The sequence below is a fragment of the Giraffa tippelskirchi genome, chromosome 4 (assembly GCF_054371585.1).
Source record: "Giraffa tippelskirchi isolate mGirTip1 chromosome 4, T2T-mGirTip1v1.2.pri, whole genome shotgun sequence".
Classification (NCBI taxonomy): Eukaryota; Metazoa; Chordata; class Mammalia; order Artiodactyla; family Giraffidae; genus Giraffa; species Giraffa tippelskirchi.
Window position 1 is genome coordinate 163,005,782 of NC_137278.1, and position 15,812 is coordinate 163,021,593.

Consider the following 15,812-nt stretch of genomic DNA (forward strand, 5'->3'; position numbering starts at 1 on the left):
GCAAAGTGATGTCTCTGCTTTTTTATATGCTGTCTAGGTTTGTCATAGCTTTTCTTCCAAGGAGCAAGTGTCTTTTTATTTCATGGCTGCAGTCACTGTCTGCAGTGATTTTGGAGCCCAAGAAAATAAAGTCTTCCTCTGCTTCCATTTTTTCCCCATCTATTTGCCATGAAGTGATGGGACCGGATGCCATTATCTTCATTTTTTCAACGTTGAGTTTCAAGTCAGCTTTTTCACTCTCCTCTTTCACCAAGAGGCTCTTCAGTTCCTCTTAACATTTACAAATACTCAAATCTCTCATCTTAAAAAATTCCTGAGCCTTATTTCCAAACAAACTGCTGTGTTCCTATCTCTTTCTCTTATCTGCCAAAATTCTAGAAAGAATTATCTAAGCTTGTGGCCTCAATTTCTTCTCCTCCCATGTGTGCTTTAAGCCCCTTTAAACCAACTTTGACCCCTTCTACTAATTTGAAATGGTGTTCACTCTGAAATGACCTCCATGCTGCTGAATCCGGTGGACACCCTCAGGTCCTCACTCACTTGACTCTCAACAACAGTCAAAGTGAACTTCCACTCCTTTCTTCCCTCGTGCTGTCTTCCTTTGATTTCCATAGTTATACATTCTCTCGTTACTCCTCTTTTGGAAACTTCTCAGGAGGTTGCTAACTCTTCCTCCTCTAATGGACCTTTAGATGTTGGAGTTCCCCAGGAACTGGTTTTACTGGTGTTATTTTTCTCTCAGTTTGCACTATGCTAAATGTTTTTGTATGGGTTCAAGTGCCAGTTTTTCAAAGTGTGGTTCATAGGCCAACCTGTCCCAGGATCACTTGCAGAAGATGAAGTGGAGCATGTGCTGGAGTGGGAGAAAGGAGTGTTAAAGTTCAGATTCCTGGGCCCCATCCACAGGCTACTAAACTGTGTGGGTGGAGACTGGGAATCTGCATTTCAAATTCATTGTCCATGTTATTACCATCCTAACTAAAGTTTGGAACCACTAATTTGATTTGTCTCATTAACAAGGGTAGCTCAACATCTCCATCTGCTGACTTTTTAAAACCATTGCCTATTTTCTCAAATGTTAGGAAACTTAAAAATGTGGGGGGAGGGGGGAGAAAAAGAACAAAGGAGATGAAAGAATTATCTGCTTTGTGAATAATCAAGATTGGGTTATGTCATCTTTTGACTTTCCTAGCTCCAAATGAGATCTCGTCTATATTTGGGTTTCAATTTTTAATCCATATCCCACTGTTAATAAATATGTAAGAACTGGAATGACTGTTTCATCAAATAGTCTCCTAAAATGGAGCTAAGGCATTTAAAAGATTTTCATTTGGGATTGGCTGATAAAAAGCATTGTACTTTCCACAAAAAAATTTAACATGGGTCATTATAATTCTACCTAATATTTACTGTTAAATTATTCTAGTTACAAAGTATTCATTCTAAAACAACTTTTAGAAAATAAGTCATTTATGAAGGAAATGAAATTCACTCATAATCTCACTACCAAGAGACACTACACAATTTTAAATTTGGGGTATTATTTCCTTTCTTCTCTACATATATGTATTTTCCCCCAAATAAATTAAAAGTATGTTTTGACTTTTGTACCTACCAGTTCTTCAACTTTTTTCCTGGTTTTAATCATGTATTTTTACCTCTTTAAGATTTGGCAAAGACTTCAGGATTTTATTGACTGATCGCACTTAACTGACAAGTTCAAGTCTCAGGGCTAATCTTATAAGACTGCATTGTTAATACTTCTCCATATATGTTGTTGTTGTTGTTGTTCAGTTGCTAATTTGTGTCTAACTCTTTGTGACTCCATGGACTGCAGCAGACCAGGCTTCCTCCTTCACTATCTCATTGCCCAATTATTCCCTCCAATTACCTGGATTCCTGACAAAATGTTTCCTCATTTTCTTTTTTCCAATTGTTGCAAATTTTATTATTGAAGTATACTTGATTTGTAGTATTGTGTTAGTTTCAGGTGTGTAGCATAGTGATTCAGTATTTTTGCAGATTATATTTCATTATAGGTTATTACAAGATAATAGGTATTATTTCCTGTGCCATACAGTATATCCTTGTTGCTTATCTATTTCACTTATAGTAGTTTGTATCTATTAATCCCATGCCCCTAATTTGTCCCTTTCCCCTCACTTCTTCCCTTTGGTACAAGTTTGTTCTTTGTATCTGTGAGTCAGTTTCTGTTTTGCATATACATTCATTTGAATTTTTTTTTTTTTTTTTTTAGATTCCACGTATAAGTGATATCATATAGTATTTGTTTTTCTGTCTGATTTATTCTCTTTAAGAGCACATCTTTTTTGGGAGGTGGGGGCCATGCTGCTAGGCTTGTAGGATCTAAATTCCCCAACCAGGGATTGAACCCAGGCCCATGACAGTGAAAGCATCAAGTCTCAACCACTGAACCACCAGAGAATTCCCTATACCACATTTTCTTTTTTATATTTATTTAATTTTGGCTTTGCTGGGTCTTCGTTGCTGCTCTGGCTTTTCTCTAGTTGCAGAGAGCAGGGGCTACTCTCTAGTTGTGGTGCTTGGGCTTCTGATTGCGATGGCTTCTGTTGTTGAAGAACACGGGCTGTAGCATGCACTGGCTTCAGTAGTTGCATCTTTGGGGCTCTAGAGCACAGGCTCAGTAGTTGTAATGCACGGGCTTAGTTGCTTTTTGGCGTGAGGGATATTCCTGGACCAGGGATCAAACCCTGCACTGGCAGGTGGATTCTTTGCCACTGAGCCACCTGAGAAGCCCACTGCATCTTCTTTATCCAGGTGTCTGTTGATGGGCACTTGGGTTGCTTCTTTTTTTTTTTTTTACAATTGTAAACAGTGCTGCTATGAACATTTTGATGCCTATATCTATTTGAATTAGTGTTTTCATTTTTTCTGGGTGTATACTGAGGAGTGCAATTGCTGGATCATATGGTATTTTGATTTTTAGATTTTTGAGGAACTTTCATACTGTTTTCCATAAGGGCTACACCAGTTTACCTTCCTACCAACACTGTATGAGGGCTCCCTTTTCTCCAAAATCAAAATTTTGTTATTTGTAGACTTTTTGATAGCTATTCTGACAGGTGTGAGGCAATATCTCATTGTGCTTTTGATTTGCATTTCTCTAATAATTAGTGATGTTGAGTATTTTTTCATGTGCCTATTGGCAATCTGTATGTCTTCTTTGGAAAAACATCTAATCATGTTTTCCCATTTTCTTGATTGGATTGTTTATTTTTTTGATATTGTATATTTTGGACACTGACCTTTTGTCAGTCACATTGTTTGCAAACATTCTCTCCTGTTCAATTTTGAGTGGTTTCCTTGGCCGTGCAAAAGTTTGTTTGGTTTTTCTTTCTTTTGCCTTGGAAGACTGATCCAAGATAACACGGCTACAATTTATGTCAAGAGTGTTCTGCCTGAGACTTCCCCAGTGGTCCAGTGGTTAAGGCTCCATGCTTCCAAGGCAGGGGGCTAGGGTTTGATCCCTGGTCAGGGAGCTAAGATCACACATGCCACAAGGCACAGACAAAAAAAAAAGTGTTCTGCCTGTTGTCTTTTAGGAGTTTTATGGTTTCAGGCCTCACATTTAGGTCTTTGAACCATTTCATTTTTGTATATGGTGTAAGAGAATGTGCTAATCTCATTGTTTAGTTTTGACACCTGTAAGTCTGTTTCTGTTTTGTAGATAGGTTCATTTGTGTCATATTTTAGATTCCACGTATAAGTGAATATCATATGGTATTTGTCTTTCCCTTTCTGACTTATTACGATAATCTTTAAGTCCATAAAAGATCTACAGTTTCTATTCCTTTCCTCCATGTTTTGTTTTTCATATTTTATATCTTCATGCTTATCCCTTTACAGTTTGTTGTAGTTATAGTTGCTTTTTGATTTTTAAAAATGTTTAAATTTATGTACTAACTTATTTAAGTGATCTTCAATCCTTACTACATATGTCTTTCCTACTAGAATTTTTTCCCTTTCAGAGAAGACCCTTCAACACTTCTTTCAGGGTAGGCTCAATATTGCTGATTACTTTGTTTTTGCCTGTCTGAGAAATTCTTTATCTGTCCATCTATCCTAAATTATAATCTTGCTGGGTAGAGTATTCTTGGTTGCAGATTTTTCCGTTTTAGACTTTGAATGTTTTGTTACTCTCTTCTGACCTTCAAAGTTTCTGCAGGATAATCAGCTGATAGCCTTATGTGACTTTCCTTGTGTATGCCTCTCTTCCTCTCGCTGCCTTTAGAATTCTCTTTAACTTTTGCCATTTCAATTATGATATGTCTTGGTGTGAGTCTGTTCGAGTTCATCTTTTGGGGGACCCTCTGTGCTTTTTGTACCTAATTTCCTTCTTTAGGTTTGGGAATTTTTCAACCAAAAGTTCTTCAAATACATTTTCAATTTCCATCTCTCTTCTCCTTTCAGAGTCCCTTATAATGTGGATATTGGCATATTTTATACTATCCCATAGATCTCTTATGTTTCTGTGGGTTGTTTTTTTTTTTAATCTGTGACTTTCCTTTCTGCCTGCTGTTTCAGTTGGGTGATTTCTATTATTCAATCTTGCAGATCACTTGTGTGTTCTTCTGCATTATTTAGTTGTCTATCATTACTTCGAGTGCTTTTTATCCCAGAAATTGAATTATCTGTTTTTTACTAAGCTTTAAGTTTCCAGTTTCTTGTTAAAATTATCTGTATTTAGATTGATTCTAATTCAGTTAGCATTTTTATTACCAACATCTTGAATTCATTGTGTGGTAGACTGATTATCACTGTTGCATGATTTTTTCAGGGGTTTTCTCTTACTCTTTTGAGAGTAATCCCTCTGTCTTATCATTTTACTTACCTTTCTCCATTTCTATGAATTTAGGTTAAACAGTTATCTGTTATGTTGATGGGATGTTTTTATTTAGGAGCATCCTTGGGTAGACTTCGTGTGCCCAGTCTTTGGTGTGAGGGCTGGATTTGCCATAGATGCCAGCCACATCTTTCCTCAGTGTTGTACTGTCTACTTGATAGGGAGTGTGGCTGGTGTTGGCAGAGCTAGAGCCTGCACAGATGATGCTCAGTGGCAGGGGTGGGGGTCTGTTCCCAAGTGACTGGAGTGGGTGCCCTGAAGGTCAGACTTGAGCTGGCTCTGCTCCATTTAAGGGTTTGTTCTTCCTTCTCCCTGCACTGGGGTCTTTGCCCCAAAGGAGGGTACAGCTGCTGTAAGTATAGCTCACAGAGGCCCCATGTACTGCCTGTATAGGTGCCTGCGGCTCTGCTCAGATGTAGCCCAAGGTCGCATCTTCTCCCCTACTCTGGTTGTCACCGATTTAGAGCAAGGTTATGGTGTGGAATGGGCAGGGCTAGAGTATTCACTTGGCTGGGGCTTGTGGTATTCTGATTGTGGGAATTGAAGCAGCTGGGCCACTGTCACAAGTGTGGCTTGCTTCTGTGATGCTGTTTGAGTAAATGCCAGTGGCCTCTGTCATACCTGGCCCATACCATAGTCCCTGGACCACTTCTGCATCCTAGATCAAGTCTTTTCCCAGGACCTGGCTGCCCTAGGCCCAGTACCAACTTGTGGTGTGGAGTGAGAGAGACTGGGATGGTCATTCAGCTCAGACTGGGGAGCACGGTGAAACTGCAGCCATTAGGGCAGACACCACTGGGTCTGGGGACAAGCCAGTGCCCTTGTACTTCTCAGGAGTGGAGTCTAGTCTACTTCTCTCCTCTGCATGAGATGCCTAGCCTGTGGCTCAACCCACTCACTCCCCAGGCAGGGCATGTGTCTGCCCTTGTGATCACACCTCCCCTTCTTTGTGAGTCCCATCCCAGGGCAACAGGTCTCTACCCGAAGCTTTCTTTTCTGTTCCACCCCACCACATGGGAATCCTTCTTGCATCCTTGGTATACAGGAATTATTCTGCCAATTCTGTTTTCCATGAGAATTGTTCCACACATAGATGTATTTTTCAGGCATTTGTGGGGGGAGGTGAGCTCCACATCTTACTCCATCTTGATCCCCCTCCCTCTTATTTAGTCAGTGGGGCTGTACAATATTGTCAAGGTCATTTGAAAGCCTAAACATTATATCCCTTATTCCTTTAGTCATAGTCATAGCTAGTCTTTTAGAAAATTTCTTAGTAGATCAGCTATTGATGATGGAACCTGGAGGTACAAGAAGGAGTTTAACAGGTAAGGAAAGCACAGGTAAAGCAATAAGAACAGCATCTATAAGGGAACAGAAGCATAAAAGTGCACATGTTTTGGAAAATGAGATGTGTGTGGCCAGGGCAGGGGAGGAAAAGGCAGCAGGAAGATCGAGAACTTGAGACTAATGGTGAACCATTTTGGACCACTTATTACGTGACAGCTACTGTATTGATGCTTTCCGTACATTTCTTTGAATCCTTTCAACAATGAAAAAATTATAAGGTCCACTGTACTCTTGCTTTCAAATATGGCAGCTTGCCTTCAACTTGACTCAATAATCTAGAAACCTGGTTGTCCACATGTACCCAATCTCTGTTCCATGAAGCTGGAGTGGTGTGTTTTTATTAGCCCAACACCCCTCCCCTCCTTTTGGTAAAAGTCTGCATATTCTGGCCATAGATGTGGGGACAGAACTAAGCCAGTCACAGTAACTCATCTCCACCAGGGTGTTCACTACCTGAGTCAGAGAGGAGGCTTCTTGCCTCTCGGGGAGATGGGGGCCAGGAACTGCCATTCCTCCACCATGGGGAGAAATGCCGACACGCAGAGAGGGGCAGAGATGGGCAGTGCTGAGCCATGGTTCTGCAGGGTATGTCTCCTGTACCCCTCTTTTCCTTAAGCAACTTGTTAGATGTGTGCATTTAGCACATAAAATGTGTTCAGTAAGCACAGCTGTTATCAAGGCAAATGGGAAAGAGGAGCAATTAGACTGATAAGAAGCCCCCCTTCACCTCCCCTCTCTTCTTGTCTCCAGGAAGTCTAGGATTTTCTTTAAAATATACCAATGGAGAAAAATAGTAGTGCAAACAAATTGGCAAAAATGTTGAAAACTATTGATGAATGGGAAGTTATTATCCTAGACTCTCAATTATTTCTTAGTCTCAATGGACCATGCTTTTTATTTATTTATTTATTTTTAATTGGAGGATAATTGCTTTACCGTGCTTTCTTTAAAAAAAGATTATCATGCAGTTTCCTTTTTTGGTCCTACTGATGTGAATTACACCGATTTTCAAGTGTTGACCAACCTGCATTTACTAATGTTTCGTTTGGAATTCCTATGAGGTAGACTGCCCTATGGTTTTCCTTTCTTGTTAAAATTCTTAAAGACATGTGACTGCCCATCACTTCTGATGTTCCTTTGTTCTACTGTATCATTAGATAAATGATTCTATATTGCAATTCTGTTATCCATCTCATTATCTATTAAGCTCCAAGTAAAGTGTGGATTATGTTCACCGAACCAGAAATCTCCATCACACTCAAATGTTCATTTCTTGAACTTTTCTAGAATTCTTCAAAGAATGATACCCAGATAACTCCTAAATTTTTACCACATAAATCCTACTTAGAACTTATTTTCCCCCATATAATGACATTCTCCAGGTAGTAATAGTACCAACCTGTCCTTACACTATTTTCCACTTAATTTCAGTCGTGGAAACTTAACTTCCACTTAATGTTTAGTCGCTAAGTCATGTCCAACTCTTTTCTAACCCGATGGACTACAGCCCACCAGGCTCCTCTGACCCTGCAATTTTCCAGGCAAGAATTCTAGAGTGAGTTGCCATTTACTTCTCCAGGGGTTCTTTCCCACCCAGGAATCGAACCTGTGTCTGCTGCATTGCAGGCGGATGCTTTACCACTGAGCCACACGGGAAGCCCCTGACATGCCATATAAGCACTCAAATGATTGCTGAATCTAGATAACAAACTCACTCCTCAAAGATGAAAAATTAAAGCATCAGATAAAATTTAAGTTTTTATGAGACTTCAGTTTTTGAAATACGTAACTCTTACAGCACAAACACAAGTTATTTACACGTTCTTTTTACAAAATGTGTATGCCATTTGAAAGAATACTGTTAAGATAATGATCTAAAATACCTGTCAAGAGTTCAAAAAGGGCTCATGGAATCTGGTCTTCATAAATCCACAGTACAATGACATAAATAAAACACAGCTGAACGTCAAGGCTTACTTACACATAAAAATACTAATTCTGTATCATGGCCTATGGCCTGTTTTTGTACAGCTGCAAGTTAGACATGGTTTTGACATTTTAAAAAGATTATTAAAACAGAAGCTAAACTAAACAAAGAATATGCAACACAGACCCATGTGGCCGGCAAATATTTACTCTGTGGCATTTTAAAGAAAAAGTTTCTTGACCCTGCATTACATGAAGCTAATTGAGAGACAGCTACTGAAATATACTGATGAATATTTTAAAAAAGACACCACTGTTATGTGCCAGTACCATCAGCACTACTCCTTTCTAAAATGAGGCACTTCTTTTTGAATATGTACATCTTCAAAACATAATTACATCCTGCAAGTAGCTTTGCTACTTAACTCTAGCCCTTTGTAATCAGGTCTCCACATAAAATCACAGTATTCTTAGGGGCTGAAGAAAACAAGCACGAATATCAGATGTCTGTCACTGAGTTCATAAGTCATGGTAAGTAGGTTAAGATCACATAGTCTTCAATGTTAATAAAATTTATAATTTAGATATTGCCAATAGGATGTGTTACTGCTGCATTATTTAAATAATATCTATAAAAACATGTTACACATCCTAATTCATTGTTTTTGAAAGGAAGAATAACTTAGTTAACTTAGTAGCTACTTTAAAAATGAGAAATGGAAAAAAAGAAACACCCCCCCCCCCACAAAAGGTAAAACCACAGCAAAAAGCTTTGGAATGCAAAAGACTGGGGACTCTTAGCAACAGCACTCAAGGTGGCTTAGGCTTCTCATTTTAGCTAGCTGCTCAGTTCCCATAGCAACCACCGTCTCTCATCCGTGAGCCACTACATGAAAAGAATGACAGGTCCATGAGCAAATGTTTTAGAAATAAAACCAGAGCTGCTCAACACGCAAGTTTTCTCTGTGTGGGTTAAGCAGTTCCTGGTCAGTAGGCTATATTCACGCCAGAAAACAAGTACTGTACTGGGTGTTTTCCCTTCTGCAGGCCAAGCTGGCTGAGCATCACATCATGAAGACATCTCTGATGCCAAATTTTCAAATGCTCAGTGAACGCTGAGGTAGATTTTCTGATGGAAATCTTTTATACCCTGATTCGATCAGGACTCGCTTCTTTGTGTATCCTCCTCCTGGGAAATATCTTCCGCTTAAGTGCAATTAACTAAAGGATGAAAGACAGAAGATAAATTGTAATTCTCCAGGTTGACAAACTTTAACTTTCTTGCTGAGGGTCATATGACCTTAATCTTTTACCTAGTCCTATACATAAAGAACAGACGGCAAACAAGGCTCCATCATTCCTCCCCTCAAAACAAAACAAATGGCTTTTTATATGATTCAAATTATTTTTTCCCAAGTTTCTTTTTCTTTAAGACCTATAAAAACTACATATTTTTATATAACAATTACCACATGTATTTATTTTCAAGATGTCTGTCAAGTCTTTCCACTGAAGGAAATTGACTCTTCTTCACCCATTAAGATACTGTCTCTGGGTCTGAAAACAACTACATGTGTAAACTAGAATTTTTTTTTTTTTTTTTTTTTTAGAATTCTATCACCATTGTTTTCCTGTACTTAGTAACCATACCAACAATCATTGGGCATTACCTGTATTTTCAAGTTTATAAATAGGCAGAAATGCAAAAGTTCATCTATGACTTAGTAGATTAGAACTTGGAATAAATACTTCTAACAGAAACAGTTTATCCATGATACATCTGAAATAGAAAACCTGACCACTGTTAGAAGAAAGTTTCAGTGAGAAAAATGTGTCCTTTACGGTTTCAATTTCTAATCCTCCATCTTGAGGTGAGAGCTGGGTGGTGCCCAAGCGTGGACTACAATGGTCTGGACGAGCTGGATTCCTGGGCAGAGGAAGGGGCAGCCTTGGCTTGTTTGTGAGTATGGTAGAAGGTAAGGAATTTGATTCAAGCTGGTAAAGAACAAGGTGCCAGGGAGGAGAGGGGATTTATTCTTCCTTTCCCTCTCTTCCTGCTGGTATAAACAACATATTCTCTGCTGGTATAAACAACAGTGAGCAAAGACCCTCTTGTCCCTTCTATGGCCTCCAGCTGCTCCTTTCAGCCAGCACACAGCTGACCACAGGCTCCTCACTGGACTCTGTTCTAAAAGCAGGCACAGCATAAGATTTCTTCCTAAGATTTTTACTTGCCAAGAAAAATGGCAACATGATCAAGAGCGACGTTTCTATTCCCTGGGAGGTGGACACAGGTGAAACTGCTCGCCTGACAGACCTTTCTTTCCTGAGTTTCCTTCCATCCGCAGCAGGAAGCCTGGGAGTGTTTATGCTAAAGCTCTCAGTTCTCAGGCCACCGCTGCCTCCTCAGTGTAAGTAAACTCAGTGAAAACATCCCACCGCGACCACCAGATAAGTCTCACTTCCAGAATCACCAGGAAGGAGGCTGAGGTGGGTTCACCTGCCCGGCACAGTTCAGGTCAGACCGACACTGTTCCCCCTCCCTTGAATCCTTTTTCTTCTTTCTGAGAATTTCACATCTGCTGTGGCCTGAAGAGGATTCTCTTATTCCTCTTTTGACCTCACAAATCTCCCTCTTCCTTCCGGACTGTCACGTGAAGGAGGCTGTGTGCTTGCCTGGCTGGGGAAGAACTGCCAGCAATTCAAGGAAGAAACGTAAATGGGAGAGGATGGCCTGGTGCACAAGCCAGGAACCATTGACAGAACTGGGGGAGGCCTGCAGATAAAGACACTGTGGTCTCTTTTAGAAAGATTAAAAGAAAGAAAATTGGAGACCCATAAAAAATTAGTATCAGATGCAGATTCTGGGTGGTTTTTTTGGTTTAAAATAGTTCGACTTGTAGACCTCAGGCTAAAACTGAAAAGCTCTATTTATTGAGCTCCACAAACAAAGAATATTGGTAATAGGTTTAGAAGATAGATTTAAAAAAGGCAATTATAATTGCTGCCTGAATATTATGAAATATTTGACATATGAGCTATAAGCCAATAGGAGAAATAAACATTTTCTTGTTATGAATTTATATCATTTTCTTTAAAAAAAAAAATTAGATGCCAAGAAATTGACATCCACATAAAATTGATAAAACTTACCTGTTCAGCAAAAAATGAGAATACAGTAAACATAATCAGTGTTGCTAGCACACAGTGAGTCCAGAACTTCAATTTGTCTCGATAGGCCCTCCTGTTCAGAGAAAAAAGAAAGCAAATGCGTAGTTCTGTGTAGGGTTTAACTATCATTAGCTAGTAAAACTAACTATATAGTATTTACTAGTTTAGCGAACTATACTAGCTTAACAAAAACAATGTTGTGGAACACAAAAACAATGTCTGAAGGCAATTCTAAAATGTCATAATTATACATTCCCCATGTGAGTTCAGATTTTTCATTGTTATAGTAAATATTTGAATCAGTAATAGTTCCAGCCAGTTTGGCAAGGCTGGTCACCACACAGTGGCTTGAGTACCTAGCCTCCCCCCTCAGCACTGCTGGACTGTTAAAATGCCTCAAACAGAGCTCAAGTGAAGCGCTTGCACTTCAGCTGTTAGTGGAAGCATCACCTGGCAGCTGCAAGCAGAATTTGGGGCCATGTCTCAAGTCTCATAGGTATTGAGCTTAGAACTGCTCTTTCTTGACCCTAAAAGAAGTTTTTGGAGCTAAGATCTTCATGTCTGCTATTCAAACTGATGTTAGAGCGTGTGTAATTTGACTGTAATCTTGAATTAGGGCTTCCCTGGTGGTTCAGTCGGTAAAGAATCTGCCTACAATGCAGAAGACCTGGGTTCGATCCCCGGGTTGGGAAGATCCCCTGGAGGAGGGCATGGCAACCCACTCCAGTATTCTTGCCTGGAAAATTCCCATGGACAGAGGGGCCTGGTGGGCTGCAGTCCATGGGGTCACAAAGAATCGGACACGACTGAGCGACTAAGCATAGCACAGCACATTTATTCACGCAATCACCCAGTAAACACTTCCTGTGGATAGACAGGTGATGAGGAGAGGTCCCTGCTCTAAAGCACCTGTGAACCTGGGGAGGTGCTGATGTGCAGATAACCAGCCACCACACAAGGCGGACAGAAATATCTATTATTAAAAGCAGTTTTTCAGAGAAACAGTGAAATGAGGAATGCATCAAACACATGGTGACACTTCATTTAAGCCTTGAAGTGGGGCAGGAAAGCCTGTGGCTGAGAAAGGGGAGGAGCATGAGCAGAGCGGCAAGCCAGGTCCTGCAGAGCTGAGTCCAGTCTGGCCTGGAAGACACAGGGATGTGCAGCCAAGAAACAGCAGGTGGGTGTGGACTGCAGTTGTTCTGGAAAACCACACACTGTGGGTTGAACACAATGCTCTAATGGGAAGGGGGAGATATACAGCGTATGGGCGTGTGCACACGTGTGTCACAATCAGGGTGGCTATTTGAAGGATGGATGTGACAAGCAGGTGACCAGAGGCAGGCAGTCCAGTTAGTCCAGGCAAAGGAAAGAATGAGGGCTGGATGAGGGCAGCGAGGATGGAAGGAAACAAGCAACATAAGAGACACTGAGGATGGAATCAGACTAGGTGAGAGGATATTAAGGATAAAGGCGGGATGGGGGGGTTGGGGCACGGCGCACGGGGAAGTATGGCAGGTTTCTCATCTGTAATTTGGAAATAATAATTTTTTACGAAGATTAAATAAATGCTTAACATAAGGCTTATAAGATATGCTAACAGCCTCTGCTGAGTTTCAGAGTCATTCACAGCTGTCTGGTAGGGGGTGTCTCTATCCCAAGTCACATATTCAAAATGGTACCCTCCCCTATACTGTTCTTCCTGTGTTTCCTACATTAAGAGGATCAACAACCAGCTCAGAGAGAAAATCACTCACTTCTATCCCTGTAACTCTCATCTCATCTGTGGCAGAGTAGCACTTTTCATTGTAAAGAGTAAATATACTGCCCAGCATAGTGTTGGCTGTACAGCAGGTACTCAAGAAACAGGGAAGCCACTCTGATGGCAATGATGACGAATAAGGCTCAGCAGATGTACTTGGCCAGTTAGATCAATAAAAACTATACATGTCTTTTTACAAAGAAATTAGAGAAAATAACACAGTAAAGAAACTTCATCACTCTAAAAAAGAAAAATATACATGTTTATGAAACATGAACACTTACCATTCCTGCAGCTCATGCATATGAAGGAAACGGTTTCGATACTCCCTTGGCAGCTCAAACTGGGATGGGATGGGGAACATGGATTCGTAGAAGTCCCTGAGAACAGCCTTCACTGTCTGGGCATCTTTATGATTGTGGTCAATGTTGTCATTCAGACAGACAAACTTCCTGGAGACAACAGAGACCCAGGGTTGTTATTGGTTCTTATGAGGATGATCCTTACCTAACAAAACAAGAAGGGTGGATTTGGAATATGTTTTAAATGGACTTATGTCCCAAGTTGTGACATTTACTGATACGATTCTCTGGGGGAATAACAGTCTATAAAATTTTTTCTTTAGAAATTTCTCTCCTGTAAAACAAAAAGAACTAGGGATGATAGATAATTTTGAATATGCCTTCTAGCTATAGAAGTAAATTATTTTAATTGCTGTTTGGGGTTGGCACGTGCCCAGTTTAGTGTTAACTGACTGAAGCATTCTGTTAACATCCAGGGAAGAAACCAGTAAGTGCTTACAACTGAGTTCTCTGAACTGACAGAGTTACATTGCTAAGAACAGTCATGTAGATAGCTGAGATAGAGATGGTTCCTTATAGCTACAGATTTTATGAGGTTGATGACTTCTTAATATTGATATGTCTCCAACTAGGCTGTATCATGAGTTTCAGCAAAAAGTAGATTACAGTGGTGCTTCCCAACTTGTTTCAAGTTCCTTCAAGGCAAAAGTCAATAAGTTGAGGGCCCATTAAAATGGTCAGTAAAGATAACACCACTTTTGAATTACATTTAAATTTTGTTTTTACAATTTTATCAAGTATAATAAAGCCCTCAGATCCTGCCACCAACTTAACAGGAAATACAGAAGACACAGAAACACATTAGATAACTGGGAGACAATCAGAAATGTCCAAGGTTCAGGAAATCTACAGATGATGTGATCTGATTTCTTCATGTGCATGCATTATAAGTCGCTTCAGTTGTGTTGGACTCTGTGACCCCATGGACTGCAGCCTGCCAGGCTCTTTTGTCCATGGGATTCTCCAGGCAAGAATATTGGAGTAGGTTGCCATGCCTTCCTCCAGGGGATCTTCCTGAGCCAGGGATCGAACCCGTGTCTCTTACATCTGCTGCATTGGCAGACAGCTCTATACCAGTGCACATGCAAAAATGTATATGGATTAAAAAAAAGAGAGAGATGGGGGAACCTACAGACATAATTGCAATGAATGTACTTGATACCATTTCAAGTCAACAAAGTTAAAAACATAAATGCTTATAAAAGACAATGGGGGGAAAATGTGTACAGGGGCCAGATAGGTTATCATGTTAAGGAATAAATAATGGTATTGTGGTTATTTTCAAAAAATCCTTTTAACTTAGAGATATATACTGAAAATTTTACAAAAACAAAAAAGGATACAGTGACTGAAATTTACTTTTAAATGACTGGGAAGTGGTAGTGAAGGAGTGGGTGTGTTCAGATGAAACAAGATCAACTAGTTGCTTCTTACTGAAGATGAGTGATAAGTAAGTGAAAGTTCATGGCCCTATCTCTCTTTAAACTTGGGGAATGCTTTTGATTAAAGGATATTAAAGAGTTATGTCCACCAGATACAATGCAGGAACCCTGACTGTTTCCTAGACTAAAAACAAACAACAGCTAAAAAGGGCCTTGGGAGGCAACTCGGGAAATCTGAGTATAGACCATCTATTAGATGATATTATTTAGTTGGTGTTAAGGTTTTTGGATATGTGTGAATAGTCCTATGGTATAAACGAAAATGACTTTGTTTAGAAGACCTATGCTATGATAATGAGGGTAAATTAGGGTATCGTTGTCTGCAACTAATTTTCAAATGGTCCAGCAAACAAAAGAAAAACCAAACCTCTGTGTGTGTGTTTGTCTGAATAGAGAGATGAAACGAGAGATCAGACAGACATAACAAAACACTAAAAATTTAAGAGTCTGAGTTTATTGTACTGTTTTTTTCAGTCTTTCCGTATCTTCAAAATTTTTCCAATAGTTGGGAAAATGTAAAGAAGAAAAGTATGGGTATGAGACAAAGAGAATGTGTGGATACAGGGTAAACAAAGCAGACCGTGTGGGGTGCCCAGCACATACTCCCTCTCTTTCCCAAGAGAACTTGCCCTTTGGTCAGTATTTCTCCCCCTATGAACTGACTCAAAGGGAGGCAACCTCACCCGACCCACAGTCAGCTTCTGACTAGTGTGAGTCCCCCCTTCACAGAGACTGGTGTGGACATGGGGGCGGGAACAACCCATGACACACACGGAGGGACAGTCCCCTGCCGCCTCAGAACATGGCTATGTCTGCAGGGACATAAGAACTGTGGCGCAGGCCTGCCTCCAACCTGGGGATGAAGCGACATAAGGAGGGCAACGGAGCCCAGATACTACTGCCTGTCCCAGATTCCC

The 15,812-nt window shown here is 40.2% G+C and overlaps 1 protein-coding gene across 9 annotated transcripts in view; it reads right to left on the reverse strand.

Moving 5' to 3' along the window:
* Positions 1-7,977: 7,977 nt before the first annotated feature.
* Positions 7,978-15,812, reverse strand: part of GNPTAB (N-acetylglucosamine-1-phosphate transferase subunits alpha and beta) — an 80,890-nt gene continuing 73,055 nt past the window's right edge. For 7 of the 9 annotated variants that reach the window (XM_081595550.1, XM_081595547.1, XM_081595546.1 and 4 more), the window contains 3 exons: positions 13,376-13,543; positions 11,312-11,402; positions 7,978-9,379 (listed from right to left, as the gene is read on the reverse strand). In XM_081595550.1, the coding sequence (XP_081451676.1) occupies positions 9,302-9,379; positions 11,312-11,402; positions 13,376-13,543 (337 nt within the window). In that variant the 3' untranslated portion in view covers positions 7,978-9,301. Of the gene's footprint in view, positions 9,380-11,311; positions 11,403-13,375; positions 13,599-15,812 lie in introns of all 9 variants that reach the window. The other 2 variants (XR_014083452.1, XR_014083453.1) reach the window with 1 other exon arrangement.